Source organism: Trichophyton verrucosum (genome assembly GCF_000151505.1).
Source record: "Trichophyton verrucosum HKI 0517 chromosome Unknown contig00235_55.r1.exp, whole genome shotgun sequence".
NCBI lineage: Eukaryota > Fungi > Ascomycota > Eurotiomycetes > Onygenales > Arthrodermataceae > Trichophyton > Trichophyton verrucosum.
The window spans coordinates 14,315-30,631 of NW_003315496.1; the positions used below are offsets into that span (position 1 = coordinate 14,315).

Here is a 16,317-nt window from a genome sequence, read left to right on the forward strand (position 1 = left end):
AGAGTGATGGGCCGTTTGGGAGAGTAGGGATGGTAAAATTCAATTAAACTGTGTGGTGTATATAGCAAAAGCGTAGATTCAAAAGTGGTATAGTTAGTGTGTTGTATATTCGAAAATACTGGGCTGGTTATCGGCTCCATTGGTTAGTATTAAAGGTTTCAGGAGAATGAGACCATGGTATATCTTCAAGTGAAGATAAAACTGCTTCCATGGTTGATGATGTAGGGGTAGGGGGTATCAAATCTGGTTCATTGGGTTGGGATTGTTGCTGTTGTTGCATAAAATCCCACCCTTCGGGTAAGTTGAAAAGCTCCTGTTGGAACTGAGCCTCGGACGCGGTTACCGCGAAATCCCGTGGGAGAGGTGTAGTATTAGTTTTATTTGGATTTTGCATCGAAGCTCCAAATGCGCTGTTGGTAGTGTAGGGCAATGAAGATGGAAGATGCTGGGGAAGAGGCTTCTGATTATGCATTCCACCTTGATTTGGGGAGGGTTGATCGAGATGCGCTGGTGAGAACGAGCTGTTTGAGGAGGTTTTATTTGTGTTTGGACTGGGATTATCCGAGCACGAGGGATGGCGCTCGCTTCCTCCGGTACTGGTACCACCAGCCGAAGCATCTATCTCGAAGTCCATGAATCTGAAATGGTCATCGTGTGCCTGGGGTATTCCTATATTGGGTATATTTCCAGGCATCCCTAAACCATAGACTTGAGATTGGGCAGGGAATTGTTGCCCCCTAGGTTTAGGATGCCCTTGACTGGATACGCCTGGGGGATCTGATGATGAGGTTGTTGCTGGTGACTTTGAAGATGTTTTTGGATCCTGGTTTTGCTTGTCCAAAAGGGCAATATCGATGATGCCGATAGCGCATTTTTCAAACTGAGAACGCACTGCCTATAACACGAGACACATATTAGCCGCACGATATATATCATAGGGTAGGATGAAACATACACGGAGGGCAGCCTGCCTAGCATCGTCCTCTGGGGATCTGTGTACACTGCTGTATGAGAATCTCGACACTCCATCATCTGTCATCAGCCCACTCCCTTCCAGATCTACATCTAGCTGGACGAGGAATGACTCTGCCAGAGGGATCTTTCTCTTAAGCGCGTTCATAGCCGAGAGTAAGAACTGGAGAGAAGATCTAACGGCTTGGTCTTGGGGCCTAGACTTGAGGTACTGGACGAAGACTCTAGCAGCAACATATAGACAAAACACAAGGAAAGGGTTCATCTATCCATGCAAACGTCAGCATTGGTTGGTCAAAATGGTAAATTCGGGTGATTTACCTTTGCTAAGTCCATATGAGAGACCATTTTCATTATGTGAGTGATTTGATCCGCTGCGATGATACAGCGTCGTTTACTCTCTGTGGATATCTGACCAGGCATGCTGTGCTTTTCCGCCTTATAAATCGCAGCCTGGTGAAGACATATAGTCGAGGCATGGATACACATGTTGCCAAAGACGATTTCGGAGTTGTTGATGCCTTCTGGTAGACGGAGGTGGTTAGGTAGTGAGAGAGATGTGTGAAGTAGGATGTTGTCGAGGGCACGATGGCGTTTCCAGAATTCGCCGTTTAGATCGTGATCCCTGTCATTAGTGGTGACACGGTGAAGATGGTGTAGATTACGGCCAAACATGCATGCTAGCAGTACCGTAGCTGCATACGGGGATAATGAACTTGTTTCTTGACCGGATATAGTCTCTGCGAGGGATGAAGTCGGCTGCTCCACGGAGTTGACAAATGCTTCTTCAGATGCAGGGAGATTTGTCAAAATCTAGACAACCAAATGTCAACACTAGATATAATACTTGGATGGGCTTGGTCAGATAAAAACTTACATCTCTCTCATCCACACTCATCGGCCAGCCTGTACCAGCCGAGGCATATCTATCCTGACAGAAAGCAGCCCAGAAGGTCCGCCTCCTCTCCTCGCGCTCTGTCCAGTCTCTGGCCGGCGGTAAGGCCTGTTTAACATCTAGACCACGAGCATCCTGACGGTTAAGGCCCAACATCAAACAGAGCCGCATCCCCGAACCAGTACTCATCCACGCCCTGGGGAAATACATCATTTTAAACTCATAACACCCGATCAATAGCCAGCATTGTGCATGTGCTACCGATATAATGTTCTCACCTAGACCTTTCATCTGATCTAGTTCGGCGTACTTGCGAGCGCGGGCGTAGAAATGGGTATGTATGTCTGCATATTTGTCTGTAGCAGCGGCCGCATGCGCCCACATGATGTACCGCAGACATATCGGTGGGCGCATTGAAGGTGCCAGATTCATTGCTGCATAATAGCGCGGTTTATGTATCATGGGAGAGGACGGGTGTATCTTTTCAAAATATATTTCGTCCCTATTATTGAATATTAGCCATTCATATCAACCACTATATCAATCTCAGTAGAATAACGTACAATTCATCGATAACCTCTTGACTCGGTAAGGGTTCCTCCAACCCTAAGCCGATCATTTCCCACGAGAATTCTCTCGAAGAAGCACTGTTCGAAGTTGGAAGAGTAGCTGGTGGGGGTAGGATATCTCCCATATCTCCAAACATATCCATACCATCGAGGGATAGATTTGGGTCTGCTTCGACGGACTTTGGAACTGCAGTACGGATGGGAAACATGTTCGGTCGTCCCTGAAACGGCGCATTCTGGCTATCAAAGGCTCTCGTAGGCGGCGATGGTCGACTTGACTCCGCGGTATCGACTCCCTTCAACAGAGTCTCGACCTGCGCTGTTTGTCCAAGCTGTTAGCAGACCTCACTTGTATATATAGTTGACCAAACCAATGCTGTCCATAGATTCTCATACCTAGTCTGGCTTCCAAGTGCTTGACATATCCTCTCTTTGGACCGCTCTTCTTCCTGACTTCGTTATAAGCACAGTCATGGCCCAGCCGTGAACAATTCCCACAGCTCGGTTTTGCCCCGTCGCATCGAAGCTTTCTCTTCCTGCAAACAACGCAGGCAATGCGCTTTGGTCTAGGTATGTATCCCGGGTTCCCTTCCTGGGCACCTGGCGACTCTGCCCGAGTCCTCGTTGGTGCCGCGCTTTCAGCCACAGCTGCGCCGGTCTGCTCGTTGCCGCCCGCCATGGCTGCCTCAGGGGGAAAACAGCTGATATCACTTGCCGTCTCCCCGTCGGCCTTGAATCTCCGTTGTCTGCTGTATTTCTCAGTGGCGAGTTGCGGGGGAGCCAGTCGTTGATTGGGAGGGAGTGGAACGGCGGGAAGGATTGAGGCTCAGAATCTGATAAACGCGGGTGTCGGCCGTGGCGACATGGACGAAGATGAAGGGCGTCTATTTTATCTGATTGATAGTGACATCGTGTCTTGTTCTCCGGCTGTACAGCGTTTTCTTTTATTACCTTCAGGCGGCGTAAAAGCTGCTGCCTGCGCTGTGGATAAGAATTATGCTTGTCTAGTCAAACTTTTTGCGATGCAAGTTGCCGTCATGGCATTAATAATCAGAGCTGACGATGATATTTATAGACAGATCTCAGCCGCGAAAGGGTCTAAGTATGATTAGAAAGAGTATGGGCCAGAATATTAGGAGTAGTAGTATAGTAGTATATCAGATTGCCTTTTAGTACATGAATATATAGTACACGCTCCCAAAAGAACCGTAGCAAAAGGAGCTCTATCATCAACTCTACAACCGTACAGCAAGGAAAAGGACAGCAGGATGTGAGGCCACTAATTGTATCCTCTGCGGCGTTTTCCTTGGTTGCGGACTCTCGGGGTAATGACATCTCTGTTGATGTTCGCCTTGATTCTGGTCTTGTATCCGGATTTGGCCTGTTCCATTGAGTTAGCAATGTTACTGCGGCACTGTGATAGACGGTGGAAGAAAGGTGAAAAGGACATACCGGTAAACCCCATGGACTCTTGGGATGGACACCACCCTTGGACTTTCCTCTACCACCACCGTGGGGATGGTCCTTTGCGTTCATGGCCACACCACGGACGGTGGGCCGGATGTTGAGCCAGCGCTTTCGGCCGGCCTTACCAAGCTGTGCGTACTTCTTGTTGACATTGCTGGCAACTCCGATGGTGGCACAGCAGTCCTTGTGGATCAGACGGACTTCACCACTCTGCAGGCGGACGGCAACGTGCTCGGACAGCTTCTTGAGCCTCTTCCATTCCAGCTCAGACATGACAGTTTTCTCACCAGCAGCATCAGCGTCACTCTTGATCTCGGCTTCCACTTCAGCATCTAGCTTAGCGTCCTTGGCCGCTTCGCTTGAGGCTTCTTCGGCTTCGGTTCCTTTGCTGTCCTTTGACTCAGCGGTTGCGTCTTCTTCCTTGGGCTTAACTTCTTCCCATGGAGGAGGTGCTTCACCGGCTTTGGTCATCAGGATACCGTATGTCCCAGCACCACGGCAGAGCTGACCACCTTTCCCCTTGTGTAGACCAATGTTGAAAATCATTGAACCGATAGGAACCATGTGTAGAGGCAGACAGTTCCCTCGTCGAGCGGTCTTGGCCGCCAGCACACCAGGGTCAATACCACCGCCCATAGCCTCCCACAGGTCATCCGGGATACCGGCACGATAACTCTGCACGATGTCACCTTCCCTCATTCCCTCTGCCGCAAGAACGTAGCTCAATTTCTTTGTAAGCTTAGACTTCAGCAAGGCAATATGCGCTGTCCGGCCGGGGTCATGCTCGATTCTCTGGACGATATGGGGACCAGGCTCGTTCCGCTCAAAATCAACAATACGTATTCTTCGCTTGTGACCACCTCCTCGATGACGGACGGTAACTCGTCCGGTATAATTCCTTCCACCTTTCCCATGACCTTTCTTGGGGAACGTAAGCTCGTGGACTGGTCTGCCTTTCCATAGATGGTCGTTTATAGGTCTCCGCAAGTGTCTGAGGCCGGGTGTACGTGGTGTATATGATCGTAACTGGATGGCTTTCTTATCACGGACTGGAGGCGGAGCCATGGAAAGGTCATCCTCATGATCAGCTGGGTCGGTGGCTGTCTCTTGTCTCCTGAGGGGAGTGTTGGAAAATGGCCGGTATGCGAGCGTTGTGAGGCACTTGCAGGACCGTTGAAGGCCGCCAAACGGCACGCGAGCCTGCAGCATGGTGCAATTGAGTGCCTGGATGCTCTTTGCAGGCCGGTATAAATTTCGTCGATATCCAGGTGTTCTTCCGGCTTATTGTTCCATCAAGGCTCCAAAAAAAAGGTTCAATTGCACTTCTTCCTCCTTCTACTTTGTATGCAGAGGTTTTAACCGCCCTATATCGTCGCCGAGATAATGCGCCGACTGATTTGAATCAATCCTTCTTTGCCGTTGAAGCTCGTCGTCCTTTTTTCTCTTCGTTGCTCTTTTTGCTTTTCGATAAAAAAAAACTTTTTGGCCGCAAAATTCCTTGATCACGTGATATCGAATTGGCCAAGCAGGACAGCAGCAGAAGGACATGGAGAAGAATGATAGTAAACGGAGAGGAATAGAAGACAATAGAGGGCCGACATATCAATAAAGAGTGGCATTGAATAAGGGAGTTTCATAGTTATCTTTATATACAGTGTTTTCTTCTGCGGCTGCCACCTAGCAACACATACTATATGCGCTGCCACTTCCTCCTACTGTTTTACACTACATATAAGACGAAACTTATGCGACGAACAGAAAGGGGGCCAAGAATGAATGCCCAATCTACCAAGAATATAAGGAAATAATAATAAATAAATAAATAAATAAAAGGAAGCTCGAAATATGGACCTTGACGATCGCGTGGTGCGGTAACCGAAATACCATAATGACAAGACGAAAATGACGGTTTCTGTGGTAACGCCCTTTGTTTTGGTCTGCGTGCGTCACCCTGATACGCCTGCACGGCCAAGCGAGAGCGTGAAAAGCGTGCAAAGCGTGTATGGCGTCTGTACCAGCCGCGTATCGTGACCGTTCGTCGCCAGCCCAAAACCCCCCAAAATTACAGGGCTAAATTACAGCAGCGAAACTTTTATATCTTTTCGACTTTCTTTGACCTGCAAAACTTCAACTTCTTCAACATCAACAGCACCGCCAGCGTCGCCCGCACGACAGCACAGCATCTCCTACGCCGAATATCACCACGCTCCGGCTGCAGCTTTTACCTTCTTCTCATCTCTTACTCGGCGTATCACCAGCTTACCGTCGTCTCCTCAGGGTTATATATCTCTGACGCGGTCGATTCTCGTGGGGTCTGAACTCATATAAACATACGCCCAGAAACCAGACGCAGTCACCGTCTCAGCCAAAGTTACAGTGAATAGTCAAGCAGCAGGTCATCTACAGTCGATAGGGTGAGTTTGGCTGCTCCAATTCTCTTGTTATTTCTTCCTGTCGTGGTGTGTGGCTGGTGGTGCTGCCAGCACGCGAATTCTTTTGCTTCTTCCATGGATGAGGCTTATTTACACGGTCGACCACCACCACGTCCTATCAACGACCATGTTATTATTCCCTTAATCCACCACCACCACACCACCACCGCTACCACTACCACTATCACTATCACTATCACTATCACGTTACAACAATCACTACCACTGCCAACACGCTTATACTTGCTGCAATTCTGGTTCTCGCTTTTGTTATCACTGCTGGCTGCAAAGTGAATCGCGAAGTTCTGCCAACCAAGGCCCAACTGACCCAAGGTACCTATCAAACAGGTTTCTACTTACCCCCGAACACGTCCGCAAGCAGGCCAAACTCCCTGTTCCTAACCAGATACCTATATCTGGAGACTCGGTATCAGATCTTATTTTGTTTTGCTCAGTAATATTGCCAGTGTTGCATGTTAACATACATTCACCATGCCACCGGTCAGTCACCTACCCCTTTCTTCCACCTGACTTTTGTCGTCGAATTCAGCTCACTAACATCTTTCACAGACACGAAGCCTACGACAGCGTACTGCTACTAATGAAAACGATGAGAATGCAACTGCAGCATCCACACGGCTCACCCGGGCCAAAGCTGCCGCGCTATCTGTGCCTGAATCGCAAACCGGCGCGGTCAAGAAGGCCTTAGGCGCGAGAAACACGGTCAACACATCCTCTACTGCCCTGCAACGGAAGAGGGCTGCTCTCGGAGATGTGAGCAACGTGTCAAAGCAGGACAACGGTGATAGCAAGCAGCTCAAGAAACCATCTGCCTCTCGCGCACCACTCACCTCCAAGACCTCGACTCAGACAGGGGGCGTACAGAAGGTTACCCGCACAAACACCACAAGAACTGCCTTGGGAGTCAAAGACTCAAACAAGAGAGAAACCACCACAGAACCTAAGCGTCCTGGCAGCGGCTCCGGCGTCATGGGCGGTCTCCAAACAAAACGCCACAGCAACAAGCCTGCCCGAGCTGACAGTGTTGTCAGTGAAGAACCACCACGCAAGAAGCATGATAGCGGGAAAGATGTCTTGAAAACGGAAGAAAAATCTGAGGACGAGGCTGAAGAAAAGGAAAAGGTTGAGGTCAAGGTTGAAGTTGAGACTGAAGCCAGAGTGGATGTTGTCGATTCCCAGGAGTCCGTTCAGGATGAAGTCAAGGAAGAGCGAGACGTTGACGTCGTGATAGACTTGGATGCTGAAGACCTTTACGACCCCATGATGGCCACAGAGTACGTCGTTGATATCTTTGAGTATCTCAAGGAGCTCGAGCCTATCACCATGCCCAACCCTGACTACATGGACCACCAAGACGAGCTTGAGTGGAAGATGCGTGGTATCCTTGTTGACTGGCTCATCGAAGTCCACACTCGCTTCCGCCTCCTCCCAGAGACCCTCTTCCTCACAGTCAACATCATTGACAGGTTCCTCTCTGCCGAAGTTGTCACTCTTAACCGACTCCAGCTTGTTGGCGTCACCGCTATGTTCATTGCTTCCAAATATGAAGAGGTTCTTTCACCACACGTTGCCAACTTCAGCCACGTTGCCGACGATACTTTCTCGGATAAGGAGATTCTTGATGCTGAGAGACACATCCTCGCAGTTCTTAACTATGACCTCAGCTACCCTAACCCAATGAACTTCCTGCGCAGAATATCAAAGCCTGACAACTATGATGTCCGAACGAGGACGCTTGCCAAGTACCTTATGGAGATTAGCTTGGTCGACCACAGGTTCATGAAGTATCGTCAATCACATATTGCTGCTGCTTCCATCTTCCTTGCTCGTGTCATATATGAGCGTGGTCCTTGGGTATGTCATTCTACTTCACCTTCCTTTCACTCGTGTTTATCTAACTTCTCTCTTAGGATGCAACTATTGCTTATTATTCTGGTTATACCAAGGAAGAGATCACGCCTGTGTATGAATTGCTTATTGATTACCTTTGCCGACCACCAGTCCATGAAGCATTCTTCAAGAAATATGCCAGCAAGAGATTCCTTAAAGGTACACTGCCGCCAATCCATCTCTCCATCAGGACTTATCGTACTAACTATGCTTAGCCTCTATAATGACTCGACAATGGGCCAAACAGTACCACGCTATCATGAAGGCCAAGAACAATGCTGCCCGCGAACAAGACTCAAAACCCAAGTCGAAGGTCGTGTCGTCATAGTCATTTCACGATTCCAGGCTAAATGAGAAAAACGCTCTCCTGCTTGATCCACCTCCCCTTTACGAACACGTCTGTTAATAGTCACTCCCATTTATCCTCGCCCCGCAAGGCTGCCACTACGTATTGTACCTATCACTGCACTAATTCTGCATGTGTATACATACATAAGCCGTCTTCTACCCTTATTCTCATCCTCATCCAGCACTTTGTTGTTTTGGCGTTATCTTGCTTTGCTTTTTTCTTGGGATGTATTGCTTGTGGGTGGCGTTGTGCATTTGGAAAGCATACTCGAGCCGTTGTGTTTGTCTTCATCTTCCTCCTTGCCTCGAATTCCCTTCACTTCTCTTCTTTCATCCGTTCTCAGCCTGTCTCCTCGGCGATCTCAGGCGTTAGGCGACCAGGCTGAAGTGGAATTCTTTATTGTCTGCTTACTTTAAACTTGCTCTTCCCCGCTACCATCAATCCTCCTTATGCTTTACCGTTCCTGCTACCTGAAACAACCTCTACACCCCTCCCAAAAAGGCACCCTTTCATGTCTATTCTATTCTAAATCTCTTGTTCTTTGAGTGCCCGGTTGAACCATTTTTTAAAGCTTGTTTGAATTATTTTCTTTAGGGGGATGAACGAACGGACACGGATGGACGAACGAACGGTCGGCGAGGGACAGGAGCAAAGAGGGAGAATTCGAAACGGAGCAAACAAGTGACAAAGGAATCGATTGATATATTGGCTCTAATTGTTTCTTCTGCCTCCTTCCCCCATCTTTCCCTTCGGCTTGCTCTTCACTGGTTTTTGCTTCTAGCTTAGTTACAAGGTGGTGTGGGCGGGTGTTCTAGCGATTTTTTTTTATTAATGAAAATATGTGGGACTATCAATTGCCTCTCCTTCCACTCGTATCCCCATACAGATACAGGTAAGTACAAGGTAAATAAGAATGTAAACAACAGCCGGGCGTAGATGTTCAGCTTGTTCCCTGTCTATTGACCTCCACCCTTCGCGTTGTTGTTTGTTGATATTCGTCCCATTTAGGTTATATTGGCTGCTGACTCATCACTTTTGAACCTCGGCTCAACTTCAGCCGCTCAAATGCCTTTTTCTTCTTGGGCTCATCACTCTGGAACATGACGACGGCATGTACCTAAATATCAGAGAGACCATAATATACCCATATCAATACATTCCACGGCTTCTAGCTATATAATGACCTCCTCAGAATGCCCCTTCTGTGAAATCGCATCTTCATCAGCTCCGTTTCCGCCCTCATCTCCCCAAACTATACCCAATGACAGAGGAGGTAACTCTCAAGATACCCCAGACTCACCCACAGCGTTCACAATATTATCTACCAAGCATGTCCTTGCATTCTTAGACATTATGCCATTGACGAGGGGTCATGTGCTCGTTACTCCTAGACGACATTATCAGAATATGCGTGAAGTTGGCATCCATGACGCAAGGCAGGTTAGTTGCCCTTTACAATGCTACCTATGTGGAACTATAACAGGCTATAATATGTACGGGATAACTAAGTGACTCACTACTAGCTTGGTCAATGGCTACCGATACTCTCTCGAGTGACTGTTCGAACTGTCCTAGGTGAGGGCAAGGACAGCCGAGGGGACGACCAGGGGAATTGGAACATTATTCAGAACAATGGTTTGTTTGCACGCCTGTTCCTTTCGGGCTCCAGGGTTTTTAGCTGCAGTGACGTCTGCCCAAGTACATGTCTAATTATAACATCTTAGGTATACGTGCATCTCAGACAGTTCCTCATGTACACTTCCACATCATACCTAGACCTGCGTCGGGAGCGGATGCACCTGCTGGAAAGGGCTGGGTCATGTTCGGGCGCGGCCAGAGGGATGAGCTTATGGATGATGAGGCAGAGGAGCTGGTGGTTCCATTAAGGAATGAGTTAGCCAGGGAAGTAAAGAGAGTTAAGGAGGAGGAAGGCGTTGATTTGGACGATTGTGATTGTGGAGTTGGGAATGGACACATACCGCGATCGACCAAGCTGTAGATTCTAGCAGTTACAAATACCCGTACATTTTTCTTTTTCTAATGCAATGAAGAAATTAAACATTTATGAGCTAGCTTTCTCTTCCACGGCAAACGCTTCGAAGTACTTGAAGTTGAATTAGCAAAGGCCTTCACAAAGAAACAGTGACATTGGGGGCTTACTCTTCTTCTAAACGGGTTTAATTCGTCGGCGTTCCCTCTTAGTACCTCTTTTCGCTCCCTGCGGGGTGTAGATGATACTTCACTATCGGGCAATCGTCGATATACAAGTAGTCGCCGCGACCCTAAATAAGGTTAGCAACACCGTGCTTTATAAATATAAAACTGGAGGCCTACATTTGTTAAAAGGCTGTACACAAGAATCAAGGTGTTCAAGGCAGGGATGTTTCGGAATTGCAAGCTCAACGTCGTCTTCATTCGCAGTTGGCATCCATAGCGATATCCTGCCGTTGACCACTAGTGTCTGAGCAGCAAAGTCAAGTATATCATCAAGCATTGCATCAAATGGGTATGGGCGCTTAGGGAATATGTAATTCTCCCTCCTGTCATTTCACAAAGTTAGCTTTAACTGTTCTGATGCTCAATTAGGGCAAGTGGTAGGTTTACTTGTACGATGGAACGCCCTGGAACATCATGAGTTCTCCTTTTCGACTATCATCCTTATGTCCCAGGACTCTCAGCCCTTCTCGTACACCGTATGGTGGGTCGCATATAATCCCATCAAATATCCGGGTGCTTCGAAGAGGTGTGTTTGTCAAATCGGAAGTAAATGTGTCCAGGAATCTGGATAGCAGTCCATATTGTTTGAAGTTCGCTATGACTCCAGTTTCAGTGTTGGAAGTAGCCTCTTTCCCACGAAAGCTGCGCCCATCAATATCTGATCCGCATGTCACTGCTCCAAAATGAGCAGCGGCCACAAGAAAACTCCCTGTTCCCACAAAGGGGTCATAAAACAACTTTCCTGGTGCTGCATGCGTCATGTTGGCGGATATCAAACTCAGTTCTGCATCCATGGAAGTAGTACTGATATACTTCCGTTTCTTCAAGTTATAAGTGTTGATCTCCGTCCGGCCACCCTCTGTAACCCATCGACCGAGGTAGATACGTTTAAGTACTGGCTCAGTATGTGTTTTTGGATTTCCCGAAGAAGCAAGTTGGTGAGCGAACTCTTCAAATACACAGAATTTCTCGTCGGCATCAACCATCTTTATCGGTCCCTCAAAGGCCAAAAATGAAAAGGACTCTATGATCTCGTTCCTCTCCTTTGCCGATCGAGTTGATGCATAAGTGTCCACGTCAAATTTGAAAGACACAGTCTTATAATCGGGCCATCTGGACTCTGTTCGGTGGCGTACATCTGCCCTCAGCAGGTCGTAGGTATCTCCCTGGCCCCAGAGTTCATATATGTTTTTGGCCAAAATGCTGCGGCGCATGAGAGCACGGGCAGCTTCTTCATTTGCAAGCCTTACTATGCAGAATGGAGTCTGCACACTAGTATTAGAACATAATCCCCCTGGTATAATTATCTAGTTATAATTATTTACGTGGGGACGCACATACAAGATCGTGGTAAACTAGAAATTCTATCTCAACCCCCACCAAGCTGGCTAGAGCTGTGATTTCTGCTTTGCGAAACGATTCATGGCTCTGAGCAAACCGAATCAAATAATCAACCATCTTAAAACACCGGTATAGCCAGCGGGTAGTCTCTGAGGGCGTTTGGTATCTTTTCAACAATGGTTTCTGCTACCGTGAAATGAATTGAATATAAAATCTCTTCAACTAGTTACATAACTAATAATCCCTAGCCTCACTATAAGTCAACCAACTAGTTAACTTCTTAGAGCTGACTAAGCCGGCTACTCTTGACACATCTAGGCGTGTCCTTAGTAGTTATCACACAAGCGAGGTAATTAGCCGTGAATAATATTTATATTATATTAGGGTGATACGGTGGTCAAGGCTAACATTTAAAGGTACGACACCAGTAACTAGTTAACTACTTAGTTAGCAAGAGGGCAAACGACAAGTATTCTAACTTAGCTTAAGCAAGAATCATGAAGCTAGCCTCATGTCGGCCCAAACATTCTCTGCAATTTCCAGGAGCTCTGCCGGGGAGAACATAAAGTCGCCCTCCCCATGGCCGGGGTTGGGGTCTCGAAGTAGCATATCCTTGAACGGGAGGGCCATATCCGTCCCCTCCAGCCGAGCGGGATTCCCATGTTGGCCTCTGAAGATGTTCAAGGTGCTAACGGCCCTGGCCTCTGGCCGGGGATGCTGCCTGCTCGGCGCCGCACCGCGCTCCCACAAAGTGACATAGACATTGCCAGATTCCCTTTTGATGTCAATTGTAATCACTTTCAGCACAGCCCCATTAGACCGATACAGCCACCACCACGCGTCGTCCTTGACTTTGTCTTTTGGCTCTGAAAATGCGACTTCAAGGACAACAGTTGGCCATTTTATATTGGTTTCCGAATATCGTTGGCGCGGGCCCCACGAAGCATCTGGCTCTTTTTTCCTTTCTTGGGTTTCCATGGTGGTGCTTCCTCTTGATGACAGCAAGCGCCAGACTCCCATTTCCTGGGCCTTCAAGCTAACCAGAGCGCTAAAACGGGTGCCGGCCTCTTCATGGGGAGCAGTGGGCGTAGTAATGGCTAGCTTTCGAAACGAAGCGATGTAATCAAGTCTTCTAAAACCAGCACGGTCGAGCTCGACGAAGTCCGATTCTGATACGCGTGTGAAAATGGTGAAGGGGTTATCCTTGTGTCCGGCTAGAAAACGATCATACTCTCGACCACAAATAGTTCTCGCGTCGTCTACCCCGGGGTATCTATATTCACTTGTATCCAAGGAATGAGCAGCCAGAGCCACCTCGCCCGTATCTTCCTGCTCTCCATGATTCATTGTCCATGGTATTTTGAGATGCTGTGCTGCGTTACAGTGACGATGCTCCTGCTCGTCTGCAGCGGGACTGGCACTGTAACTAACTAGTTAGCCAGGGCAATTCTGCAACGGACAGAGATTTTTCGTTCTCTCAAAGACGGTAACAACGACAGGACAAGCGAGGAAGAAGAACGGGGGTTGAGGAAGTGTTAACTAGTACTTTTTAGCCTGTAATTTTTTAATTGGTTTAATAAGGACGAGCACTAGGTCGTTGTATGGGACGGGCTTCAATGCTTCATCAAGAATTATATCATTGAAGAGGACGTGGTTCCTCCTCCCCGTCCTGTTATTATTGTAGTTGTTGTTGCATCTCCGTCGCGAGAATAAGAAGCGACCTGAATTACTAAGCTCTGGTCTATTTAGATTTAACGGTGTCACGTTATGTACACCGAAGCTGTCCAATCAGAAGCTCTTAAAGTAGAGGGAAATTGTCCAATCCCAAGCCTTCCAGCAACTTCCGAAGACCACTCTATAGAGATTCACTTCATATCTCCCAAACAATTGCTGCCGCTATGAATGGCTTCCTCTTGACTCCCTCTTCCTCTATATCTATTATTCATTGTGCTCGTAAATACAGACGGCATGGCTCGGGGTGCTCGCTAAAAGGGACCGCCGATGACATCATCTGGCATTAAGCTTAATAACGGCAAAGCTTAATTAGTTAGTTAAGCTGCGAGCGGCAACCTGTTTTTACCTTTGTATATATATCGCGGAAGCCATCCATGGATAAGTGAACCGCAGAGCCCACTTTCGAGCGTTCTACTCAGGCACACCCTCCAAGGGCCTTTTTTGATGCACCGCGTTATTGTGCCTGTAGATGGACCGTAAAGAGGATACGCCAGGTCCGGAGGCACCAGCGGCATGCCCAAGCTCGTCCCGCTTGCTGGTTCCGCCAACCCGTCCTCCCAACTCTCGCAGATTCAGCATCCGGATACGCCATTCCGCAGCATCTTTAACCGGAGAGCCCATAGCGCGGACTACAAGCCTAAATCCGGAGCCCGTGAAGCGTTCCGACGACGATGTGGTTGCCTCGAGACGGAGAAGCAGTTCAGAGCCCCAACGTCCCAATTTCGGCAACGATGGGGCTGCTGAATACATGCCTATGACAACGGTGGCGGAGGAAGGGCCAAGCAAATACGCGCAGATTGAAGCTGGGCGTGGAAGATGGAGGTCTGCTAGCGCCTCGGCGATGTCGTCGTTACGTCTCGCAAAAGCAGGCCAGGAAGGCGTGGGAAACGTGAATGATGGCAAAGAGTACGATTCCAGGGTTGTCAATTTACTTGACGTTGTTGGTAGGTCTTCATTTACTCTGAATTTAGACTATTTCAAGCAAGCTAATATCTCCGGCTATAAGATCCCGAAGTCTCGACTCTCACGACGCTCACCAATGTGCAGAATTCGCTCTTTGTACCAGACTTAGGACGGTTTGTAAACCGCCAGCCGACCTACAATCTGACACGACCTCGGAGTGACTCTGTGGAATCAATAATATCGGCTGTATCTGAAGAAGAGGAGGAAACCTCTACTTCGGATACGGAGGAGCCACCTAGAGCTAAGCGGACTGAAACAATAACGTCAAACCTCAGTGTATCACGTTTTGCTGTCCTGCCGGAGGGCACCACTCTAGACGGCTGGGATCCGTCAGACAAGTGGGAAATCAATGACCATGTCAGGCATATGTTACATTCTCGGAGGTCCAAATTTAAGCGCGGGATGAAAGGGTTTTGGCAGTATGTTCAGAAACGTGAGTATACCATCCTAATACTTGATTATTGTAAGATGGAGCTAATATATATATTTTGGCTAGCTCTTGGATTCCTTGTTACTTTATATGCAACATTAATTACCCTATTTGGTCTTGCATGGGTGTTATTCTTGATCGGTATGTATTGTCTTATGCCTTAATTAGCTTTTGACCCTTAACTAATTAGATAAAAGGCTGGATATATGTTGGTGACCGCCAGTTATACGCTATCAACGTTATAGACAATGTCCTTGTTGCTCTTTTTGCCATCGTTGGCGACGGTCTAGCTCCATTCAGAGCCATTGATACCTACCATATGATTTACATTGCCTACTACCATCGATTAACCTGGAGACTTCGCCGGAAACAAGATCTACCAAAGCTCAAAAATCCAAACGATCTCCCGGAAGCACCATTGGAAGATGTTATCAGATCAGCTGCTAAAGAAAACGAGATTGATATTGAAATGGCAGCTAGAGACGTTATGACTAACGATAAGGAGGCTGAATACTCAGTTTTGACCCCTGAGCAACAGAAGAAACTAACTCACCATTCAAACAAGTTCTCCAAATCCCATACCTTTTATAAGCCTCATGAGACAACAACTCATCATGCCTTTCCTGTCCGGATGCTCATTGCCGTCGTTATACTATTGGATTTCCACTCTATTTTTCAAATAACCCTAGGTGCATGCACTTGGGGTATTGATTACCGAGTCCGCCCCACCGCTCTAACGACAACTATCCTTTGCTTATCCATATCCTGCAACATAGCATCTGGAATTGTCATTATGATCGGTGATCGAATGACGAGGAAGAAAGAGGTGATTGAGAAGATGTTGAGACAGCAGCTCACTCAGGAGGCAATCAAGAAAGTTGAGAAAAAGAAAAAGAAGAAAGAGAAGAAGAAGCTGGAGGAAAAGGCTGCTGCGAACTGTATACACGAAGAAGATGAAAGGGAGGATACGATCGAAACCTCTGTTGATATTGAGAAACATAAACCGCTGGCGGGATGATACGTTTTTGTACATGATG

At 47.7% G+C, this 16,317-nt stretch overlaps 6 protein-coding genes across 6 annotated transcripts; 2 read left to right on the top strand and 4 right to left on the bottom strand.

The window, feature by feature from the left end:
• Positions 1-127: 127 nt before the first annotated feature.
• On the bottom strand, positions 128-3,115 carry TRV_02685 (C6 transcription factor Prf, putative; the record flags this gene model as incomplete). Its single annotated transcript, XM_003023117.1, has 6 exons — positions 128-895; positions 956-1,237; positions 1,294-1,785; positions 1,850-2,369; positions 2,431-2,755; positions 2,833-3,115. 6 exons carry the CDS (start codon positions 3,113-3,115, stop codon positions 128-130), a joined length of 2,670 nt encoding a protein of 889 aa, XP_003023163.1.
• A 600-nt stretch (positions 3,116-3,715) lies between these two features.
• TRV_02686 (uncharacterized protein) lies at positions 3,716-5,112 on the bottom strand (the record flags this gene model as incomplete). The annotated part of the gene is made up of 2 exons (XM_003023118.1): positions 3,716-3,850; positions 3,889-5,112. The coding sequence occupies 2 exons, from the start codon at positions 5,110-5,112 to the stop codon at positions 3,716-3,718; spliced, it is 1,359 nt and encodes a 452-aa protein (XP_003023164.1).
• A 1,715-nt stretch (positions 5,113-6,827) lies between these two features.
• On the top strand, positions 6,828-8,461 carry TRV_02687 (uncharacterized protein; the record flags this gene model as incomplete). The annotated part of the gene is made up of 3 exons (XM_003023119.1): positions 6,828-6,836; positions 6,906-8,210; positions 8,267-8,461. 3 exons carry the CDS (start codon positions 6,828-6,830, stop codon positions 8,459-8,461), a joined length of 1,509 nt encoding a protein of 502 aa, XP_003023165.1.
• Positions 8,462-11,195: 2,734 nt separating this feature from the next.
• On the bottom strand, positions 11,196-12,270 carry TRV_02688 (uncharacterized protein; the record flags this gene model as incomplete). The annotated part of the gene is made up of 2 exons (XM_003023120.1): positions 11,196-12,077; positions 12,154-12,270. The coding sequence occupies 2 exons, from the start codon at positions 12,268-12,270 to the stop codon at positions 11,196-11,198; spliced, it is 999 nt and encodes a 332-aa protein (XP_003023166.1).
• A 378-nt stretch (positions 12,271-12,648) lies between these two features.
• On the bottom strand, positions 12,649-13,500 carry TRV_02689 (uncharacterized protein; the record flags this gene model as incomplete). Its single annotated transcript, XM_003023121.1, has 1 exon — positions 12,649-13,500. One exon carries the CDS (start codon positions 13,498-13,500, stop codon positions 12,649-12,651), a length of 852 nt encoding a protein of 283 aa, XP_003023167.1.
• Positions 13,501-14,356: 856 nt separating this feature from the next.
• On the top strand, positions 14,357-16,298 carry TRV_02690 (uncharacterized protein; the record flags this gene model as incomplete). The annotated part of the gene is made up of 3 exons (XM_003023122.1): positions 14,357-14,831; positions 14,960-15,421; positions 15,526-16,298. 3 exons carry the CDS (start codon positions 14,357-14,359, stop codon positions 16,296-16,298), a joined length of 1,710 nt encoding a protein of 569 aa, XP_003023168.1.
• Between the last annotated feature and the right edge of the window lie 19 nt (positions 16,299-16,317).